This window comes from Neoarius graeffei, chromosome 14 (assembly GCF_027579695.1).
Source record: "Neoarius graeffei isolate fNeoGra1 chromosome 14, fNeoGra1.pri, whole genome shotgun sequence".
NCBI classification, from domain to species: Eukaryota; Metazoa; Chordata; class Actinopteri; order Siluriformes; family Ariidae; genus Neoarius; species Neoarius graeffei.
The window spans coordinates 30,575,163-30,599,190 of record NC_083582.1 but is presented as its reverse complement, the minus strand read 5'-3'; the positions used below and the strand labels follow the sequence as shown (position 1 = coordinate 30,599,190).

The window sequence follows — 24,028 nt, the reverse complement described above, 5'->3', positions numbered from 1 at the left end:
TCTAGCTTTAGGTCTGCAACTTGTGGCAAAATCTTGGGAGTTATTGATGTGATGTTGCATGTTTCCAACAAGAGGAGACACGAGGTGTTAGGCAATGTTATAGGTGACCAAGTTTATGCTGCTGCTGATGGGCCTGAGTGGAGCTCCTTCCTTGTGAATCTTGGAGAGTCCATAAATGAGCGGAATGGCTTCCCCAGGGTACAATTTGTAGTACAGAGAGAGATCGGTTGATGGCATGATCCTTTTCTAGTTGTTGTAGGCAGCTCACAACTTTCTTTTTCTAACTGCTGGTGGGATCCCGCCTCAGGGTTTCGTAAGTGGTTGTGTTGCTGAGAAGACTAGTTACGTTTGAGTGGTAGTCCGCTGTGTTTAGCACTACTGTGCATCTCCCTTTGTCAGCAGGAAGGATGGTGATGCATAGCTCTGTAGTAAAAGAGTCCGGGTGCTAAACTGGCCTGCCTTCAGTCCAAACCTGTCTCCCATTAAAAACATTTGGTGCATTATGAAGCATGAAATATGACAAAGCAGACCCTGAACTGTTGAGCAACTGATATTGTATATCAGGCAAGAATGGGACAACATTTTTACTCTCAAAACTTTGTTAAAGGTAGAATTGATGCAACACAGTGGTAAACATGCCCCTGTCCCAACTTAAAAAAAAAAAATGTTGCTGGAATCAAATTAAAAAACCAAAAGTTTCTCAGTTTCAACATTAGGCATGCTCTCTTTGTACTATCAAAGAAATATAGGGTTTCCATGATTTGCAATTATTGCATTGTTCTATTTACATTTTACACAGAGTCTCAACGTTTTTTGGAAACAGAGACATTAGTGTCTGCAGATTAACAGACCGCCCAAGGCCATAAAAAATTCCTACAAGATTATTATTTGTTGTGCTTGAAGAAGAAGCTGGAATTGTACATACAGGCGTGAAGTCTATTGGAAAGTAGCAGGATGTGACTTCAAAGAGCTCCTCTGTAAACTGACCTAAGGAAAAAAGAATGAGTCAGAGACATCTGCTTAGCTACTGATGTTAACTAGCAAAAGACAAAGCCTTGATGGGGCATTCCTTCACCTTATCTGACCAAGATTCCAGACTAAACATTTGTATTACAATCAGAGACTATTAGACTATGCATGGCCAAGTGTGTCGTTCCAAATCTGTACTCACTGAGGTCATAACCTCTGTGGATGATGTTTCTTGCTATCTGGAAGGCCAGCAGTAGATTGCGAGGATCTCTTTCTCCATCTACAGCCTGCACAAATCCAAACACAAAGTCTGGACCCAAACCCTTCAGCTCTGCAGAATTAGGAAAGCAATTGACAAAATTACAAATGGATGTGAAAGCCATTAGCCAAAGCATGAGCGCGCTCGTCAGAGCAGTATGGATCAATATTACAGCAAAATTCATGAACAACAACCTGAGAAAACATTAACTTGGTCCAATCATTTGTTGTCACCGGCTCAAAATCCTTCAATGCCCACTAGACCTCTGGCTATCTTCATAGTGAATATCCTCAACCCCTCAATTGAGTGTTGTATAAAACAAAACTCTTAAAAACGTGAAATAAAGACATGTATTCAAACCGATACATTTCACATAGTTTAATGTCAAAGATATTACTTTTATTGCAGTTGTCAATATTATCCAGGTACTCAAGCATTTCCTTTCTATCTTAAAAGACGACATATGAAAACTCACTTTTTCAGTGCTTGTGCACATACATTTGAGTCTCTGGAGCCAAATCAACCCACAAACTCTGAGATAAGACACCCGGTCAGTTTCCTTTGTTCTGCCCATTTCAGAAAACATGAGCTTCAACAAAGGTGGCACGGTGGTGTAGTGGTTAGCGCTGTCACCTCACAGCAAGAAGGTCCGGGTTCGAGCCCCGGGGCCGGCGAGGGCCTTTCTGTGCGGAGTTTGCATGTTCTCCCCGTGTCCGCGTGGGTTTCCTCCGGGTGCTCCGGTTTCCCCCACAGTCCAAAGACATGCAGGTTAGGTTAACTGGTGACTCTAAATTGACCGTAGGTGTGAATGTGAGTGTGAATGGTTGTCTGTGTCTATTGCCGCTTTTCCACTACAAACGCGGCTGAGCCGTGCCGTGCCGAGTCGAGCTGAGTCGAGCTGAGTGGGGCTGTTGGAGTTGCATTTCGACTACAACCGCGCTGAACCGTGCTGGCTGGAAGTGGGTGGACACATTGGGTGGAGTTAGCGAAAGTGGGTGGACGTCACGTGATGTCGTTAAGCAGCGCAAACAGTGACATCAGTGACAGTGGCGGAACAAGTCAGAGCCGGGCCGGGGGCGGGGCAAATGACCGGGCCCTTTATTAAAGCTTATCATAACATCATTTTAGGCTACAAAATGTCCGCAACTGCGGTGTTTACCAATTTCAACACTACCGGGTGCAACTATGTTATTTAGTACATCAAATCCTTCAAACGAACATGTAACTCAGAAACAAAAAACATTAGGATACTGTACATGGCTCATAATAAAACATCAATAGCCTATACTGCGCACATTATTTGAAGGGCATACGAATGAGCGCTCAGAGGTTGCAACGGTGACAGGAAGAGTCAGAAATAAAAGGAGGGCGGTGCAAACCTCACTGAATGCACTGTGTTTACCAATTTCAACACTACGGGGTGCAACTATGTTATTTTGTACATCAAGTCCTTCAGACGAACATGTAACTCAGAAACAAAAAAACATTAGGCGACATACTGTACATGGCTCATAATAAAACATCAATAGCCTACTGCGCGCATTATTTGAAGGGCATACGACGAGCCTTGCGCTCCACGAACTCGTCCACGATGCTCTGTATGTCACTGATTCAGTGAGCTTTTAAGCTGTAGTCTCACGACCCGGATAGTAAACAATAAACATGGAGGACATGGAGTCGTTAGTGTTGCTGGTCTTGGTGCTGTGGCTTGTTGTCACCGACAACGCCAACAGATACTGGCAAGAACGTATAGATGAGGCGAGGCGCATAAGGCTTCAGAAATTCTCGTAATTCGTAATTCTTCTTCTTCCGGGTTTGCGGTGTTTACAGATCCCAGCGCGCTCGCGGGGCGTGTGTGGGCATGTGAGGACACTCCTCCTCACCAATCAGTGCACAGGGGAGTGTCTGCTCACGCCCCCAACCTCAGTCGGCACGGTTTGGCTCGCTTCAGCCCCACTCCAAAACGGTGCGAGTTTTAGGGGCTAAGCAGGGCTGAAGCGAGCTGAGTCGTGCTGGTTTTTGGTAGTCGAAACGCGAGCCGTGTCGGGCTGAAGTGAGCTGAAAAAGGGTAGTGGAAAAGGGCCATATGTGTCAGCCCTGTGATGACCTGGCGACTTGTCCAGGGTGTACCCCGCCTTTCGCCCGTAGTCAGCTGGGATAGGCTCCAGCTTGCCTGCGACCCTGTAGAACAGGATAAAGCGGCTAGAGGTAATGAGATGAGATGAACTTCAACAAACCGTTCAGATTTGGCTCTTCTTTCTAAAGGCCTCTGCATGCTCTTGCGACAAGGCTTTCGCAGATAGCTTTTCGCAGACAGTTGTAATTTATTGTTGAGCGGGGAGTAATAGGCGTGCGCGATGTTATTCACCGGCACAACGCAAGGGGGCGCGAAGTCGCTAGGAGTAGTTGGTGGGTGTGGTTAGTGGAGTGTTTATCCTCCGGTTACTTATAATGACTAGAACTTTTTTTTTTATATAATGACTAGAACTGGAGTCGTATAGATGTACGTACTTCCTCAATCAACCGCTCTTCGTGCTGCTCCATCTTCGCTCGTGGTTTTAAAAATGCCGGTCGTGAAAACAAAACAAACCGGGAAAGTAGGGAAGCGGAAGTGCATGTACAGCGGATGTAGAGTGGACCAATCAGAGCCCTCTTGTCTGCGACGCTGTCTGCGAGGCTTCGGTGGTCACAATTTTTGGGAGGTGCGCGCAGAGCGTCTGCGAAGGTGGGGGGGGGCTACGCAGACACTGTCTGCGACGCTATCTGAGAGGACTGGGTTGTCAGCATAAATTGGCCTTAAGTCACAAGGGGAACTCCTTAGCATTTCCCTGCCCCCTCACCTGAATATCTCCACACATAGCTGAAGAACTGCCTTTATGAATGAATATTCATAAGGAAAGTGCAACTAGATTGGCTGGCGGAAGGGGGTTGGCGGGGTGAGCAGTGGCTTATTGTCATTTAAAGGAACAGGCTGTTCCTCAAATTAGCCGTTTTGAACAGGGCTGTTTAAACAGGGTGAGAAGGGAGCTGTGGTGCTTTATCCTTGTGCTAGTTTGACCAAAACATGGCACAGACATTTCATTAAGACTTCAGGGAACTGGATCAACTTGTGGAAAAGGGGTATAATAAGTTTCCTTTAAATGTAACCCCAACCCTATATACCCCAACTGGAAAGGGTAGTGCCCCTCCCCCGAGTGCAGCAAGGTGCAAAGAGCGTAAGCTGGGGTGGGGGTGTCCAGGGGCATCCTCCCCAGGAAAACAGTTTATAACTTCAGCAAAACAGACTTCATATTTAAATTATACTGATTTTCCTGGTTATACAGTTATATTTTGTGACTCTCTAGGCCACAGTTACAGAAGCAAGTTATTTATAACCACGTTGTCTGTTATCACCCAGATGAGGATGGGTTCCCTTTTGAGTCTGGTTCGTCTCGAGGTTTCTTCCTCATGTCGTCTGAGGGAGTTTTTCCTTGCTACCGTCGCCACAGGCTTGCTCATTGGGGATAAATTAGCTCATATTTAAAGCCTTTAATTCTCTTGAAAGCTGCTTTGCGACAATGTCTGTTAAAAGCGCTACAAAAATAAACTTGACTTAAATATCATGCCTGCTAGATCCGTCTACCTCCGTCTATCCTGTAGTGTCCTGGTCCCCAGATCTTTAACCCAGCCACATATAAAAAGTTGTACTCCTCCTCCATGCTCTTCCAGGTTTTCATCTGTGTGTCCGTGTAGAACAATGTCTGCAGCACCAGGTAGTTTGAGATGTCGGGGAACTCAATGGATGAATAATTTTTCCAACTCCTAGGAAAAATCCTTCTTTGGAAGGATCTAATCCCATTGAGTGGTTGCTATATTCACTTCTTTTGAGTGTACGTCTTGGTTTTAATAACTTGCTTGTTTGCTGAACACAAACATGGCAATACGTTCTTGTGTTAATGGACCAGACTCCACTTTTGGATCATTAATCCCTTTCGGCTGAGAATGCCCTGCATGCATGGTTTGGCTTCTGGCACATCCGTACAGTTTTAAATACAATACCTACGATTAAAAACATTGTTTTTATTGCATTTATTTAATTCCTGGGCTCCCATCTGTAACAGGGAGTGATGTCATATCCCATTAATACACTTTACAATAGATTATTAAATTCTAATAGAATAGATGAGCCAAAATAATTGGGGATCTTTTTTAATGGGCCCCAACTCAGTACAAATACAACCCCGATTCCAAAAAAGTTGGGACAAAGTACAAATTGTAAATAAAAACAATGCAATAATTTACAAATCTCAAAAACTGATATTGTATTCACAATAGAACATAGACAACATATCAAATGTCGAAAGTGAGACATTTTGAAATTTCATGCCAAATATTGGCTCATTTGAAATTTCATGACAGCAACACATCTCAAAAAAGTTGGGACAGGGGCAATAAGAGGCTGGAAAAGTTAAAGGTACAAAAAAGGAACAGCTGGAGGACCAAATTGCAACTCATTAGGTCAATTGGCAATAGGTCATTAACATGACTGGGTATAAAAAAAGCATCCTGGAGTGGCAGCAGCTCTCAGAAGTAAAGATGGGAAGAGAATCACCAATCCCCCTAATTCTGCGCTGACAAATAGTGGAGCAATATCAGAAAGGAGTTCGACAGTGTAAAATTGCAAAGAGTTTGAACATATCATCATCTACAGTGCATAATATCATCAAAAGATTCAGAGAATCTGGAAGAATTTCTGTGCGTAAGGGTCAAGGCCGGAAAACAATACTGGGTGCCCATGATCTTCGGGCCCTTAGATGGCACTGCATCACATACAGGCATGCTTCTGTATTGGAAATCACAAAATGGGCTCAGGAATATTTCCAGAGAACATTATCTGTGAACACAATTCACCGTGCCATCCGCCGTTGCCAGCTAAAACTCTATAGTTCAAAGAAGAAGCCGTATCTAAACATGATCCAGAAGCGCAGACGTCTTCTCTGGGCCATGGCTCATTTAAAATGGACTGTGGCAAAGTGGAAAACTGTTCTGTGGTCAGACGAATCAAAATTTGAAGTTCTTTATGGAAATCAGGGACGCCGTGTCATTCGGACTAAAGAGGAGAAGGACGACCCAAGTTATCAGCGCTCAGTTCAGAAGCCCGCATCTCTGATGGTATGGGGTTGCATTAGTGCGTGTGGCATGGGCAGCTTACACATCTGGAAAGACACCATCAATGCTGAAAGGTATATCCAGGTTCTAGAGCAACATATGCTCCCATCCAGACGACGTCTCTTTCAGGGAAGACCTTGCATTTTCCAACATGACAATGCCAAACCACATACTGCATCAATTACAGCATCATGGCTGCGTAGAAGAAGGGTCCGGGTACTGAACTGGCCAGCCTGCAGTCCAGATCTTTCACCCATAGAAAACATTTGGCGCATCATAAAATGGAAGATACGACAAAAAAGACCTAAGACAGTTGAGCAACTAGAATCCTGCATTAGACAAGAATGGGTTAACATTCCTATCCCTAAACTTGAGCAACTTGTCTCCTCAGTCCCCAGACGTTTACAGACTGTTGTAAAGAGAAAAGGGGATGTCTCACAGTGGGAAACATGGCCTTGTCCCAACTTTGAGATGTTGTTGTTGTTATGAAATTTAAAAATCACCTAATTTTTCTCTTTAAATGATACATTTTCTCAGTTTAAACATTTGATATGTCATCTATGTTCTATTCTGAATAAAATATGGAATTTTGAAACTTCCACATCATTGCGTTCCGTTTTTATTTACAATTTGTACTTTGTCCCAACTTTTTTGGAATCGGGGTTGTATGAACAGGTGGGCCTCAAGGCAGAAAAGGTTGAGAACCCCTTCTTTAAGGGAAACCCTGATGATCATGGTGATGATAATAATAATAATAATAATAATAATAATAATAATAAATTTACAATAGAATACAGGTGTATGACTTTGCAGAACAAAAATAATATTTAAGGAATATAACACTTGGGGTCAAGCTATTACAGAAAAATAATCGAAGATGGAGTGGATTATTTTACTATAACGGTACATTTTCTTACACCACAGCAATTTACCAATGTTAATATATAGTATATTTTTACTTAAAAGAACACTTTATTATATATTTTAGGTTACATTTAACGGTCTGTGAAACCACGTTATTTTATACCAGCTATGAACAGGCGCTCCCTTTGCAGCCTCTTATTTCTCTGTCTTAATTTGATAAGGGGGGGGGGGGGGGGGGGGGAGAGACACCCCACACCTGTCTGACATCAGATTGGAGATTTCACCAGCGCTGTATTATAAGAAATAATATTCAACAAAAGTACAGTATATACCCAGATCACGTTGCATCAGATACTGACGACATTATGAAGTGTTAATAACAGCATTGTGTTGAATATTGCCACGTCATATCAGCAGTAATACAACCTCAGTGAATCGCTGTGTCTGAAATCGCTCACTATTCCCTACTCACTATAGGGAATGACTATCTAGAGGACTCTATAACGAGCTCATTAATTTAAAAAAAAAAAAAAAAACACTTTCGGACACTAGTCCGTCGTGCTGTTATTTACGTCACTACTGTCGCACAATTAAAACGTGCCAGATCAGTCGGCTGATGGGTTTTCAAAATAATAAATACATTTTATACTGAGCATATTTCTGACTTTAATAAATACAAAAGTACTTTGCGTCTACTGCATCTTGCAGTCCTTTTAAATCAAGGCTGAATATTTTCTTCTTTGCCGCTGCCTTTTATTAAAGGAGAACTGAAGTAATTTTTAAACTTGCTTTATTTCTTAATTAACGTGTTATTTAATTACATTTTTGGTTTTAGTAACTGATATCATGACTTGTATTGGCAACTAATTGCAATTAAAATATTATACTTCTCTGCCTGTTTGGTTTTTAGCCATGTTGAATTTAGTTCGTTTGGTCGACGGCAGGTGTCGCTTATCCGCGCGATTTCACGAGACTTTGAAACGGGAAGTGTCAGCGCCGCCATTTTGAAAACTCTTTTCCAAACGAAGTATTGCACAAAAATGAGTTTAAATGACGATTACTGCCTACTTTTTTTTTTCCAAACTTTCCTGATTGCTATCAAAACAAAGAAAACTTCCGGCTTGATCACGTCAGCGTTCGAAAGAGGGCACGCGCGTCTTTTAGCGACGTTGGTTGCTTTGATTTCCGCTGTACGTTTTACTTCCATCTTACGATGTCTCGCACAGGTCTCAACGAATCTTGTTTACGCCCATCGCTTTGACATATGGACTGATATATTACAGAGCATATTTCAAACACTCAACTTGCTCTCGCAGTGACAAAATAGCGATCAAAAATGCGTTTCTATATTTAAGAAAATGAGAAATAGAATTTTGATTAAAAAAAATTGCCTTCAGTTCTCCTTGAAATCAAATTTGAGGCTTTTGAATAATTCTTCACACCGCACTGTAACTTATTCTTGTATTTTATCTCTCATTCTAGTTTAGATTATTTTCTATTCTCTGACTGTTTTTAATGGAGCACTTGCATGTGACGTCACAGCCGATCCAGATTGTGACAGACGCCATCTTGTCGGTCAAATGCCATATTTCCGCCTTCTACTTCTTCTACTTCTGCTTCTGCCTTTTCTTCTGGAAAACCCTACTATATACAATTCTACTACAACGGCTGCGGCTACAAGCTCTCCCTACCTGTGCACGTTTTTTATGGTTTTTTGTGTGTATTTTTGCGTGTTGTTCGTCTGTATCGGACTTCAATATCCACTACAACCGTATGGACTTACTGGACATTGGTTTCCAGCAGAAAATGACGGTTTGTAGCGATTTCCATCGCATGCACAACATTCTGGACGAGATAGCAAGACCAGCGGGGTCTCCATGGATTGTTATCGGAAGCAAAGCGAAGGAGGCAGCGCCGGGAGCGGAAGCAAAAGCGAGGCTGCAGGCAGAGCCAGCCTGTTGACTAAGCTCAGAAAACAGCCACTCAAATCTCCACTGCCAAGCCTCTATCTCTCCAACGCCAGATCCATGGTAAACAAGACGGACGATTTGGAATTACAGCTGGAATTACCTTATTCTATAATCGGCTGGTCAGTGCTATAACTCAATACTTAAGTGACTTACCCGTCCAATGAGGATTGTTATTTTCTTGTTTACAAGATGCCACATCTGAGTCACTGATAAATCCTGAATTTCTGTAAAGATAACTGTCCAGAGATTTATAAGCACGCAGTGCTTCACCACTGAACAGCGAGGGAAAGTTAACGAGGTAATTATACACGTCTGGGTATTCCACCTCTGGCAGTTCAAAATCCACTGACACGGTCGTGAAAACTCCGTCCGGTAAGCCATAAGGGTCACTAATCTGTAGGTCGTTTATTTTAGACATATATCTAGTTATCTGTTCATTAGAAAAATGAGCCGTGTAGTCCGTCGGTCGAAATTTATCCATTCTGTACACGAGTGCAGCAGTATTCAGCGGTGTTTTTTTACCGACAAGATGGCGGCTGTGTACTTTCCGGTCACGTGACTGCAAGATCTCTATTGTACTTGAATGTCTGCTTATAATGCGTTTCTTCCTCCGTCCATTCATCCCAACACACTTTTTTTGTTCAGCGCAACCGCAGTGCATGATGGGATATACTGCTTAGTTAGTGACCATCGGTTGTACACTACTTTGCACGATGCATTGTGGGATACTCTGAGTGCACTATATAGGGTGTAATAATTCTCACTATACATTCGGACAGCACTACAAGATGGCGAACTCGCTATATAGTCCACTATATCGTGACTAGTGAGTGATTTCGGACACAGTGAATAAGATCAGGTCCCTCACCCTTTTCTCTCGAGTCCATGAGGCTGATGAGTATGTTGTAGACACACGACCGTTCTGTCAACATCAGGGACTGTCAAAGTGAACAAACGACACAGAAAAAAAAAAAAAAAGGTTAGAAAATGAAGCTGTTAATGCCTCCATGTGCATCTCATGGTGCTTTATGAGAATGAATAAATCTAAAGCACTTGAACACTGGGGGAATTTGGATCCCTGTCTGTGTTGGGAGTTGATTCACCTGTACGTGCACATCCTGGAAGAGGGCTTTCAGAATAGATACTGCTGAACCCGGAGGCAGCACTGTGCACTTCGCCTGGAAGATTGAGATCATTTCAACGTACAACATTTACAAATGAGGCTCATCACATTACAGAACAACTGAGGGAGAAAGAAAACTTTGCTGAAGGACCTAAAAATGTAGCTCGGACAGTCCTTACATTCAAACTTATAGTGTTCCGGTCACTAGCTCAGAACTTCATGACATCATCATGAGCCAAACACTAACCTGAGCGCGCTCACATCGAAATTAATCCATTATTGAATAGAAACAGATTCACTCTGGTGCTGATGTGCATGCTCAGGCTTACCAGAGCGCCGAGTCCATGGAGAACGTGTGGTGTGATTGCATAGTGATCCTTTAACCGGTTCTCGTAGAATGCTACCAGGACCGTCACTGCAGAGAGAGTTCAGATATTAAATCACAAAGTTCAGCGCTTCTCCATGACAATATTTTTATCGTATTGGTCTCAAGGTTCACAGAATCCACGTACTGGATATTCCAATCTTCAAAAAGCAAATCGAAAGCTCATATTGTGACAAGCTCCAAATGATTAGATAAATTACATTGCATACAGTGTTGAGAAGTAACCGAATACATGCAACAGTGCTACATATTTAGAAATAGTAGATATTACATGGTCACGTGAAAACATGAAGTTTATCTTCGAGTTGTGAATACATTTCATGAGTTAGTGAAGAGAACATATTTTCACTTGTTCAACACGAGAAGATAAACTTCATATCTTAGTGCCATCGTGTAGTGTTATTTATATTATATGGACAATTCCACCAAAAAAAAAAAAGTTATGCAAGTTAATCAAAAGAAATTTAATTTTGAACCGGTTCGCCATTTTGACAACGCACATCCAGTCAGCGGGAAAACACTGGGAGTGACGTCATTGGTAGCCTTGTTGAACACCCAAAAGGCTACCAAAACCTCATTAGATATTCTCTTGAGGTATGTCTCTATTAGCTTAGCACATCAAGGTACTGGGATTTTTGTCCATTCCTCCAGCTCCTTCAAGTTAGATGGGTTGCGTTGGTGTACAGCAATCTTCAAGTTATGCCACAGATTCTTAATTGGATTGAGGTCTGGGCTTTGATTAGGCCATTCCAAGACATTTAAATGTTTCCCTTAAAACCACTCCAGTGTAGCTTTAGCAGTATGTTTAGGGTCATTGTCCTGCCAGAAAGTGAACCTTCGTCCCAATCTCAAACAGGTTTTCCTCCAGAATTGCCCTGTATTTAGTGCCGTTCATCTTTCCTTCAGTCCTGACCAGCTTTCCTGTCCCTGCAGATGAAAAATATCCACACAGCATGATGCTGCCACCATCATGCTTCACTGTAGGAATGGTGTTCTCAGGGTGTTGGGTTTGTGCCACACATGGCATTTCCCACGATGGCCAAAAAGTTCAATTTTAGTCTCATTTGACCAGAGAATCTTCTTCCATGTGTTTGGGGAGTCTGCCACATGCTGTTGGGCAAACTCCAAACGTGTTTTCTTAAGCAATGCCTTTTTCTGGCCACTCTTCCATAAAGCCCCACTCTGTGGAGTGTACGGCTTAAAGTGACCCTATGGACAGATACTCCCATCTCCACTGTGAATCTTTGCAGCTCCTTCAGTGTTATCTTTGGCATCTTTGTTGCATCTCTGATTAATGCCCTCCTTGTCTGGTCTGTGAGTTTTGGTGGACGGCCTTCTCTTGTCAGGTTTGTCGTGGTGCCATATTCTTTCCATTTTGCTATAATGGATTTAATGGTGCTCCCTGGGATATTCAAAGTTTGGGATATTTTTTATAACCTAACCCTGATCTATGCTTCTCCACAACTCTGTCTCTGACCTGTTTGGAGGCTCCTTGGTTTTCATGTTGCTTGCTTAGTAGTGTTGCAGAGTCAGGGTCCTTCCAGAACAGGGTGATTTATACAGACATCATGTGACAGATCATGTGACACTTTGATTGCACACAGGTGGCTCTTAATCAACTAATTATGTGACTTATGAAGTGAATCGGTTGGACCAGCTCTTATTTAGGGGATTCATATGAAAGGGGGTGAATACTTATGCACACTCCAGATTTCTGTTTCTTTTTTTCATCTTAATTATTGTTTGTGCCCCAATAAAACAACAGTTTGCACTTTCAAAGTGGTAGGCATGTTGTGTCAATCAAATGGTGTTGATTTTCCAAAAAATCCATTTTAATTCCAGCTTGTAATGCGACAAAACACTTTTGCAAGACGCTGTAAATGGGCCACATTACCCAGTTTATTCTCCGCACACCTCATTCAAACCATAGATTCAAACAGGAGTTTAAGTTAGAACATGAAACCAAATTATCACATTATAGCGTGAAAAATATTGTTCTAACGATAAACTGTTCACATTATTCTGTGATACTGATTCTTTTTTTCCTTTTTCTGGTGTGGCAGCAATACACTTCTGTAAAAAACAGCACATTTTCACGTCCGTGACAGTTTTTACTCTTGCAGTTCTGAAAATAAAGAAAAAAAAAGGTCTTAAAACAAAAAAATATATATATTGTGCCTTCCTTCTCAGTTGTGCATGTTTTTTTTTAACCAGACAAGACCAAACATCAAATAGCCCAGGAGTAATAGGGTTACTCGGAACAAATTAGTAACAAGCTGAAAATTTCAGAATATGTTCAGAATACCTTTAGGAATAACATACTAAAAGTCCCCGGAAACCCCCTTGTGCTCTCTGAGAAATTCAAGATGGCGTCCAAAATGGCCGCCAAATGGAGATCTGCCCATATCTCAGGCCCAAAACAAAATATTAATGCAATTAAAAGGTCAGAATATATGTTTTGTAGGGTAGGAGAGTAAATTCCAACATGTGTGTATTAATTACATTGTGTATTAACATTATATAATAACAATGTACACATTATTATAACAGTATATTTGTGTATAATGTGTTCGCTTGCCATGTCTGGTTAGATTGTCATATTTTTGGGACTTCACCAGTTCACATTTATGAATGTGCACAGTACTATGAATGTGTGTAGGTTTCATCCAGTCCGATCCTTGAATCAAGTATCAATCTTGAAACGCCCTGGCCCATAAATTCACATCCAAGAAGAAATAACAATGACTGTTATGACAAAATAATCTTTATGGTATCATGAAGATATCTCATATGTTTTTGAAATGGCTTCAGTTCTTAATGTTTAGGACTAATAATTACAGACTTATAATTGTAAATCTATACATGTGCTATTTAACGTACACTACCGATTATAGAGTGAGGATCCATTGGTTACTCGTTCACTCCGTATCATCCTATTCTGTTCACAAAACAACAAACACAATTACTAGGGGTTGGAGCACTTATTTTCATTAATATTAAAGTAAATTGGTGGTGTAAAATGAAAAATGGCATGTTAAAAGGTCATGCTGAGTTCAGTCATTTTTAAAAGGTCATGCTGAGTTTAGTCATTTTTTGTCCGAACACACTGGCATTGCTAGTAGTAAAGACTGGCGCTAGAAACTCAAAGGTTAATTTTTTTTTCCACCCTTAAACAAGCTTGAATCAATTCCCTACTTCATTGATGGTACAACAAAGGTCCAAGCATTACAACTGCGGCACTGAGAAGTGTTTAAGTCTACTCATTGTTTATAAGCAAGAGCTTTTATTGAGGCAGACCTTTTTGTCATGAAAGTGGCCGGAATGTTGAAGTGTACTGAAACAGCTTGCCATTGTAGTTTTAGAAGATAGAGTTCTCAAATTGAATTTCCCTTTAATATTTTATCAAAGCTTAAAGATGCACTAAATATTAAGGAAATTGATGTCTAATTGTTGTCTTACATTATGTTCATGTATGTAGGTAGCCTACTAAGCTAATCTGTCAATCATGTCAACCATCAAATTCCATGTAATTTCCACATTAATGACCTTGTAATCTTGGTTAATTTTAAGTGTGACAATGGTGAATTTGCATTGCTTGTATGAGAGAACATATAATTTAACATTTTAATTGCATTTATATTATGTTTTATCCCTGAGATATTGAAAAATCTCCAATCGGTGGCCATTTTGGACGCCATCTTGAATTTCTCAGAGAGCACAAGGTGGATTCCCGGGGACTTTTAGTATGTTATTCCTAAGGGTATTCTGAACATGTTCTGAAAAATTCAGCTTGTTACTAATTTGTTCCGGGTTGGACTCAATTTTGAGCTAATGCTCTTGGGCTAAAATGGCTTTTGTGAACCGACTCTCAGCATTTGCTCCTCCAAAACAAGTGTTATGTTACTCAAATGTCTTCAGCTAGTTGATCCAACAGTCGAGCAAGCAGGACCTTGTGCAGGGGTCGAAATTAAGCATGTACCGACGGACATGGGCAAGTCATTCTCATACTCGGGCAACAATAAAATTATCACTAGTTGTCCGTCAGACAACTGTGTTTGAATGTCTATTTTACCAAGAAAAATTAAGTTATGATTCCTAACAGAAACAGAACGAAAACTTTATTTTTCCCGTCTTCTCTTTCGTTTGTCCTTGACTTTGGTTCGTTGCAGTAGTTGACGCTTCCATTCGCGAGATGGCGCTACATGATATTATGATTATTTCACACGAGGCGCCACGGTCACGTAGGCTAGAACGAACGAAGCGTCTTTTTGGACTGAATTTTAATTCTGATTTGATCAGTTACACTTGACCATGATGACATGATGTTTTCTGACTGTTTAGCATGTCTAATAGAAGATACTAGTAGTTATACCTAGTTGTTTTACTGTTTCATCATGATGAAATAAACACCAAACACATATGAATGTTATAACTTTATTTCTATCGATCGGTAATCAAACAATGGCAAAACAAGTTGAAATATTTTATTGCATACTCTATAATACACTACCGTTCAAAAGTTTGGGGTCACCCAGACAATTTTGTGTTTTCCATGAAAAGTCACACTTTTATTTACCACCATAAGTTGTAAAATGAATAGAAAATATAGTCAAGACATTTTTCTGGCCATTTTGAGCATTTAATCGACCCCACAAATGTGATGCCCCAGAAACTCAACCTGCTCAAAGGAAGGTCAGTTTTATAGCTTCTCTAAAGAGCTCAACTGTTTTCAGCTGTGCTAACATGATTGTACAAGGGTTTTCTAATCATCCATTAGCCTTCTGAGGCAATGAGCAAACACATTGTACCATTAGAACACTGGAGTGAGAGTTGCTGGAAATGGGCCTCTATACACCTATGGAGATATTGCACCAAAAACCAGACATTTGCAGCTAGAATAGTCATTTACCACATTAGCAATGTATAGAGTGGATTTCTGATTAGCTTAAAGTGATCTTCATTGAAAAGAACAGTGCTTTTCTTTCAAAAATAAGGACATTTCAAAGTGACCCCACACTTTTGAACGGTAGTGTATACATCCAGATTGCTTTTTATGCAAATTACCGTACTTACCCAGTCAACCTGCAAAAAAGTAGGGCAACTGATACATGCATGCGGGCAAGTAAATTTTTGGGGTTGGTTGCCCTGAGGGCAAGTACATTCAAAAGTTAATTTCGACCCCTGCTTGTGAATCCCACGTTACTGTTACATGAACTGTAAGACAACTTGAAAGTAATCCAAAAAGTATTTAGAATACATTACTCAGTGTGAGTAATCTAACGGTATACGTTACAAATTACAATTTAAGACATGAATTCTGTAATCTGTAGTGAGATACATTTTAAAAGTAAACCTTTAAATCACACACACACACACCCCTTTCTGTTTTATCCAGCATTAACTTTCTCAGCAGTTTGTGCTACAGTAGCTCTTCTGTGGGATTGGAACATATGGAGCACTTGCATGTGACGTCACAGCCGATCCAGATTGTGACAGACGCCATCTTGTCGGTCAAACGCCATATTTCCGCCTTCTACCTTTTCTTCTGGAAAACCCTACTATATACAATTCTACTACAATGGCTGCGGCTACAAGCTCTCCCTACCTGTGCACGTTTTTTATGTTTTTTTGTGTGTATTTTTGCGTGTTGTTCGTCTGTATCAGACTTCAATATCCACTACAACCGTATGGACTTACTGGACATTGGTTTCCAGCAGAAAATGACGGTTTGTAGCGATTTCCATCGCATGCACAACATTCTGGACGAGAAAAAATTTTTATATATATATATATATAAAAACATTCCGGACGAGATAGCGAGACCAGCGGGGTCTCCGTGGATTGTTATCGGAAGCAAAGCGAAGGAGGCGGTGCCGGGAGAGGAAGTGAAAGCGAGGCTGCAGAGCCGGCCTGTTGACTAAGCTCAGAAAACAGCCACTCAAACCTCCACTGCCAAGCCTCGATCTCTCCAACGCCAGATCCATGTAAACAAAATGGACGATTTGGAATTACAGCTGGAATTACCTTATTCTATTCTATAATCGGCTGGTCAGTGCAGTACTAGTAATACTTAAGTGACTTACCCGTCCAGTGAGGATTGTTATTTTCTTGTTTACAAGATGCCACATCTGAGTCGCTGACAAATCCTGAATTTCTGTAAAGATAACTGTCCAGAGATTTATAAGCACGCAGTGCTTCACCACTGAACAGCGAGGGAAAGTTAATGAGGTAATTATACACGTCCGGGTATTCCGCTGGCAGTTCAAAATCCACTGACACGGTCGTGAAAACTCCGTCCGGAAAGCCATAAGGGTCACTAATCTGTAGATCATTTATTTTAGACATATATCTAGTTATCTGTTCATTAGAAAAATGAGCCGTGTAGTCCGTCGGTTGAAATTGATCCATTCTGTACACGAGTGCAGCAGTATTCAGCTGTGTTGTTGCCCGACAAGATGGCGTCTGTGTACTTTCCGGTCACGTGACTGCAAGATCTCTATAGGCTAGCCTTTGTGCCTCATGCGCCTCAATGAGCCTTCGATGCCCATGACCCTGTCGCTGGTTGTCCTTCCTTGGACCACTTTTCTTAAGGACTAACCACTGCATACCGGGAACACCCCACAAGATGTGTCATTTTGTTCGATGCTCAGACCCAGCCATCACAATTTGGCCCTTGTCAAAGTCGCTCAGATCCTTACGCTTGCCCATTTTTCCTGCTTCCAACTAGGGCTGTCGAAGTTAATGCGATAACGCGTTAACGCAATCTCAATTTATCGTGATTTTTAAAAAATAGTGCCGTTAACGCAAATTCTAATTTGGCCCTGCGAGTCACCCGTCGTTCCTGTTGAGGCTTGTCGCGCGCTGCTTCAATAAGAGTACGTGTGAGTGATGGAGAAAGGTCTGTTAAACGGGAAGTTTCATTTCAAAAGTTTCATTTCAAAAGAAGCGTGTGATTGAGTTGGTTTTGATATGCACTTTGCAGTTCTAAAATACTTTTGTAAAGTGAGATTTCAGTATGCTGTAGCACTGTGATATGACACTAAATGTCTTTATTGAAGTCCAACTGCAATTTATTTTTGTTTGCACAGCACTGAGAAGTCCTATAGGCTGTGACTGAATACAACTCCAGCACAATTGAAGTTTTTTTTTTTTAAAGATTTTTTTGGGGGCTTTTTTCACCTTTATTGGATAGGACAGTGTAGAGACAGGACAGGAAATGAGCGGGAGAGAGAGACGGGGAAGGATCGGGAAATGACCTCGGGTCGGAATTGAACCCGGGTCCCCGGATTTATGGTATGGCGCCTTATCCACCTGAGCCATGACGCCCCCCACAATTGAAGTTTTATTTCATTTTTATTTTCTTTTGTCACACATGTCTGAACTGAGACACAGTAGTATGTGACTACATGTTTTATATTTGAGACTACAGCTCCCTAATCCATCACAAAATCCAATTTTGTGTTTTGTATGTTCAGTACTGCCTAGTATGTGAGTGAATAAACTCCCTTACCATTTTCTCTTGTCCCAGCAGTTTTAACAAGAACTTTTAGCATAAAATGTGTTCACCATTTTAATTGTAACATTTCACTTTAAAAGCCTCATTCATTTACATAGATTTAAAAAAAAAGTGATTAATCGCGATTAAAGGTCCCATGGCATGAAATTTTCACTTTGAGGTTTTTTAACGTTAAAATGAGTTCCTCTGACCTTCTTAAGTCACCCCAGTGGCTAGAAATGTCATAATGTGTAAACCAAACTATGCCCAACATTTGAGAATGGTGCGTCAAAACGGCGCGTTGATAAGCTCTTCCCTTTACTACGTCAGCAAGGGAGATGATCCCCACGCCCCCCCTCTGGATTCCCACCCACTGTATGGATTGCCCGCCCAGTTGTAGTGAGGAGACCATAGAGGACACAACAACATGGCATCACCTAAGCGAGCGAAACATGGAAATTGCGCTGTACATGGATGTGACAACACAGAAAGGAGTCTGTTTTTACTGCCGACGGGAGAGCCCCTGAAGACGCAGTGGCTTAATTTTATTTACTTCAATAATACGCCGTCGAGTCTACCTAAGACGGTGTATGTTTGTCGGAAGCATTTTCCTGATGAATGTTTCCACAACTTCGGACAGTACAGGGCAGGTTTTGCACATCAGCTGTCACTGAAGCCTGGGTCCGTACCAAGCATCCCTGCCGCATCAGCAACAAACACCGAACAAGTAAGTGTATAACTGTTAAGTCGTTTTGCCGTGTTTTAAAATCGGTGCGTTAGCCTAGCAATGGCTACATTAGCTGTGCAGCTAACCGCTTCCTGCAGTTAGCCAGGTACTCTGCGCTACAAAACTAAAGAGCATGCAGCATGCTCTGTTAAACTGAGTTTAGTCTGGAAATTGACTGTAACTTATGAGCTTATGTTTGACTATTGCTCCGCAATGCATGTCTTCTGTTGGATAAGCGCTATGTTGCTGTAGTTGCTGCTTCTATCCTCTTTGGTTATGGAGTGCGTGTTCAAGCCTAGGGTATTATACGTTCGTAAACTACCACTCCGAACACTCTCACTCTCTGTTCTCTGTGTCACGTTGAGTTTACGAAAGGAGTCCGAGGGAGAACGGGGTTTTGTCTTAGCAGCGTGGCTACAGGCGCTGATAGCAGCGAGTATGTGTGCGCGCAGCTTGGTCAAGCCCCTCCCCCCATGGCCCACCCCCACCCTCTACCCTTCCCCGCCTCCTGCTGCTCATTAGCAAAACGACACACTGGGAAAAGCGCTGAAATGGGGCTTTCTCCCAGGAGGCTATATTTACGTGTCGAGGGTTCATTTCGAGAAAGGCTGTGGATATAACATCCAGAAGCCTCCACGAGCCCGTTTAAAGCATCAACAAACCACCATGCCATGGGACCTTTAACTATATGAAATTCTGAGATTAATCGCGATTAAATTTTTTAATCGTTTGACAGCCCTGCTTCCAACACATCAACTTCAAGAACTGACTGTTCTCCTGCTGCCTAATATATCCCACCCCTTGACAGGCGCCACTGAAATGAGATAATCAACGTTATTCACTAAACCGCTCAGTGATCATAATGTTATTGTTGATCGGTGTGTGTGTGTATTATCTATGACAAATGAGATGGTTTTTCCTCATATGACAATGGAGACTCTGAACTGCTGATCTCAAGCGAGAATGAAAAACAATTTCATGTTCAAAACTTAAAAAATGAGTGTCTTCAGCTCACAAACGTAGGTCAAAAAGGACTTCCAAAGCACTGCATTCCGTTTTTATTACCTCGCCTGCTATGGAGTAAGCAGGGCGAGGTATTGTTTTCAGTGTGGTTTCTTTGTTTTCTTGTTAATGATGTTACGGGAAAACGGCTGGACCGATCTTCATGAAACTTTCAGGATAGATGGGCATTGGTCTCAAATAGAACCTCCAACATTTTGGGGGTCATCCGGTCAAGGTTTCTGTGGCTACTGCTTCATATAGAAGGCGATAGCCACTGTGTCATTGTGCTGCAAGAGTGCTGCAAGAGTGTCACAGTCGCGCAGTACGGTGTGCTCCGATTGGCTGAGAGCAGTAAGCAGTACGGTGTGTTCTGATTGGCTGAGAGCAGCAGAGAATCAGAACCATGTTTATTGGCCAAACATGATTGGCCGGAAGGGCACCCGGCGTAAAACTGGGCCAAATCTAGCATGCGGATTGAAAAGATCCGCTGTGGCGACCCCTAATCAGGAGCAACCAAAAGAAAAGAAGTAGTTGTTTCAGGGTGTCTACAGGTTTGTCCAAGTTAAATTTAAGACTTTTTAAGACTTTCATACCATGTTCCAAAAAAAATTAAGACCAAATCTAAAGTCACGCAAAAACGTACTCTTTTGGAAAAAAAAAAAAAAAAACTATATAATTTAATGTAACTTAGGCCCACTTTACACGGGGACGGTCTGAAACAAAAACGCAAAAGTCCGTTTTCGTTCTCACTTTTTTCCGCGTCTACACGACCGTTTTCAAGGAGGAAATCTGCGTCTATACGGTGACGCATAAATGTGTGGAATTCAATTGGATGTGCATGCCAGGCGGCTAGGTGGTGCTGTGAAAGACCTCCGCTATGTCTGCACGCATGCGCAACGTCTTCCGTCTTGTCTGATCTGCGCCACGAAAACTTTGACTACTCTGGCTATGGTAAGTAAGAAAGTAAGTAAAAAAGTAAGAGCACATTATACCCGCCTCTGTACATTAACGGTATATGTGCAGGTTCGGTATAAATGTTCGAAGGACTGCTGGACGTTTATTAAAGCTGCCAGAGCAGCTTGAAGGTCCGTTGGATCGATGTAATCAGACATGCTCTTACTTTTTTACTTACTTTCTTACTTCCCGGGCTGGCATGTACAGTATATGACATATGTATGACGTAAACGCGTACCTGACGTGAGCAGATCCGAGCAGAGTTTCGCGTATTGGGTAGTTTAGACGGATACGCAACGGGGGCTGTTTTTAACTTATCCACTCTGGAAGGCGTTTTCAATTTTTTCCGTTTTTCAGCCTCGGAAACGCCGTCCCCGTGTAGACGAAAGGCACTTCCGATAAAATATTTAGCCGTTTTTACCTGACAGCGTCCTCGTGTAAACGGGCCCTTATTGGTCTTGTAAACAATCACCAGAAAACACTATTCTAGGAGACGTACTTCATTTCTTTTCCTTGACAGGCATTCACACACTCAGAACACAATATAAGGATAAACTTGTAACCAGGGCTTTGAACCAGAATTTTTTTCCTATTGGTTCGTTCCGAACAGAAACGGAATTTTAACGTTTCCGGTTTTGGGTTCCACCATTAAATAGACGTTCCCGAACCGGTTAGAACAAAAAAATTTCATTCCCGGAACGGTTAATTACGTTCCCTGTCAGCTGTTTAACAAATGGCTATAAAATTATGTCTCTGTCTCATCCAGCTTAAGCCAAATGTAGGCTAATTCTATTCCAACCTTCATTAAATAAGACAAGAAATAATTCAAAACAATTATTATTTCAAATGTTGGCGATTTGGATTCTCAGTATGTCTTCCCATCTACACAAACAGAAAAAGCGCCAAAAATGAAAGATAATTCGTTTAGTGTTACCAAAGGCTAGTCAGGCCCTATAGAGGGCTACCGCATGACGTCACCGCGCCGCGAGATTTTGTTAGGCGCCATATTGGAAGACCAAGTACACATCTACGCAAGTATATACATTCACAAAACAAACTACACCTGAAATGTAGCCAGGGCCGGTTCTGCCCTAATCTGGACCCGGGTGCAACATCGCGCAACCCCCCCCCAAAAAAAAAAAAAAAAAAAAAAAACAACCACAGTCTAAATCAGGACAACCATCACATAACTATAAACATTTTATATCAACTATTTTAACTAAATGGGCTATAATAAATAAGCCTGCAGGCAGCCACGGCGGGCTGCCTCAGAAAAGTAACCATTCAATGACAACTGAAGGCCTGCAGCCACGGCGGGCTGCCTTAAAAAGTAACCATTTGTCCTACCTTAAAACTCGTTTTGCATTTTCTGCCTCCTTTTTTGTATTTTCGACCCTGCGTTTATTTTCTTTCCTTTTCTGAAAACCCGATTTGTGTCCAGACATTTTGTTCTGCTACCAACGAACTAACTCGTCAGGTCTCGTCTCTCGAGCCCGCGATGATTCCCGTGGGAGGGGCAACAACTGATACATTTTTACAAACAGCCAATAGGGAGGTTGCAACGTTCAGGCTCTTCTTTGCTCAGACACTCAGTAATGCACTTACTCACTTATCACGTGGAGACGTGATGGTAGTCCACCCTCCCGCTCTCTCCATTCAGTCAGCGAACGTCACACAGGAAGTGAACCCCAGCGGGTCATAGAAACTTGCGCAGGAGAAGAATTACTTATTTGTAGGCTACAGAAACTTTGAGGAACGAAATAAAAACCGGTATTAACCGGTTACCATTATTTTTAATAAGCGTTTCTGTTCCGGAACACAAAAAATAATAAAGTTTCTGGTTTCGTTTCTGTTCCATGTGAAATAGAAAAAGTTCCCGGTTTTTGTTTTCGTTCCTTGAACCGGTTCAAAGCCCTGCTTGTAACTACGTGACAATCAGAATGCAGTCACAGCGTTTGAATCCAATGTAACACTGTGAAAATGTGAATGAAGTCACACACACAGAATCCAATGCAACAGTTTTATTTAATTATTATTTTCTCTGCTTGGGGAGTCGCACTGTAAGCAGAATTGTTCAATTCCATCTTTGGTCAAACAACAATGCAGAAAACAACACAGTTACACAATGTGAATGCACAGACACCTGAAACCTCGGCTCACTCACTTGAAAGGTCTGCTCACTTGCTTGGAACGATACCCACACACAAACAATACTATTCTCTCACATGCACGCAATAGAATATATTCTCTCTCTCACACACACACACACACACACACACACACACACACAATATTCTCTTACAACCCTGATTCCAAAAAAGTTGGGACAAAGTACAAATTGTAAATAAAAACGGAATGCAATGATGTGGAAGTTTCAAAATTCCATATTTTATTCAGAATAGAACATAGATGACATATCAAATGTTTAAACTGAGAAAATGTATCATTTAAAGAGAAAAATGAGGTGATTTTAAATTTCATGACAACAACACATCTCAAAAAAGTTGGAACAAGGCCATGTTTACCACTGTGAGACATCCCCTTTTCTCTTTACAACAGTCTGTAAACATCTGGGGACTGAGGAGACAAGTTGCTCAAGTTTAGGGATAGGAATGTTAACCCATTCTTGTCTAATGTAGGATTCTAGTTGCTCAACTGTCTTAGGTCTTTTTTGTCGTATCTTCCATTTTATGATGCGCCAAATGTTTTCTATGGGTGAAAGATCTGGACTGCAGGCTGGCCAGTTCAGTACCCGGACCCTTCTTCTACACAGCCATGATGCTGTAATTGATGCAGTATGTGGTTTGGCATTGTCATGTTGGAAAATGCAAGGTCTTCCCTGAAAGAGACGTCGTCTGGATGGGAGCAAATGTTGCTCTAGAACCTGGATATACCTTTCAGCATTGATGGTGTCTTTCCAGATGTGTAAGCTGCCCATGCCACACGCACTAATGCAACCCCATACCATCAGAGATGCAGGCTTCTGAACTGAGCGCTGATAACAACTTGGGTCGTCCTTCTCCTCTTTAGTCCGAATGACACGGCGTCCCTGATTTCCATAAAGAACTTCAAATTTTGATTCGTCTGACCACAGAACAGTTTTCCACTTTGCCACAGTCCATTTTAAATGAG

At 41.7% G+C, this 24,028-nt stretch overlaps 1 protein-coding gene across 1 annotated transcript in view; it reads right to left on the bottom strand.

The window, feature by feature from the left end:
* The window catches only part of mms19 (MMS19 homolog, cytosolic iron-sulfur assembly component), a 107,721-nt gene that overhangs the window by 64,364 nt on the left and 19,329 nt on the right, over positions 1-24,028 (bottom strand). The window contains exons 4-8 of the mRNA XM_060939503.1: positions 10,663-10,748; positions 10,314-10,388; positions 10,079-10,148; positions 1,172-1,300; positions 926-987 (exon numbers count right to left, since the gene is read on the bottom strand). Of these exons, the coding sequence (XP_060795486.1) occupies positions 926-987; positions 1,172-1,300; positions 10,079-10,148; positions 10,314-10,388; positions 10,663-10,748 (422 nt within the window). The remainder of the gene's footprint in view (positions 1-925; positions 988-1,171; positions 1,301-10,078; positions 10,149-10,313; positions 10,389-10,662; positions 10,749-24,028) is intronic.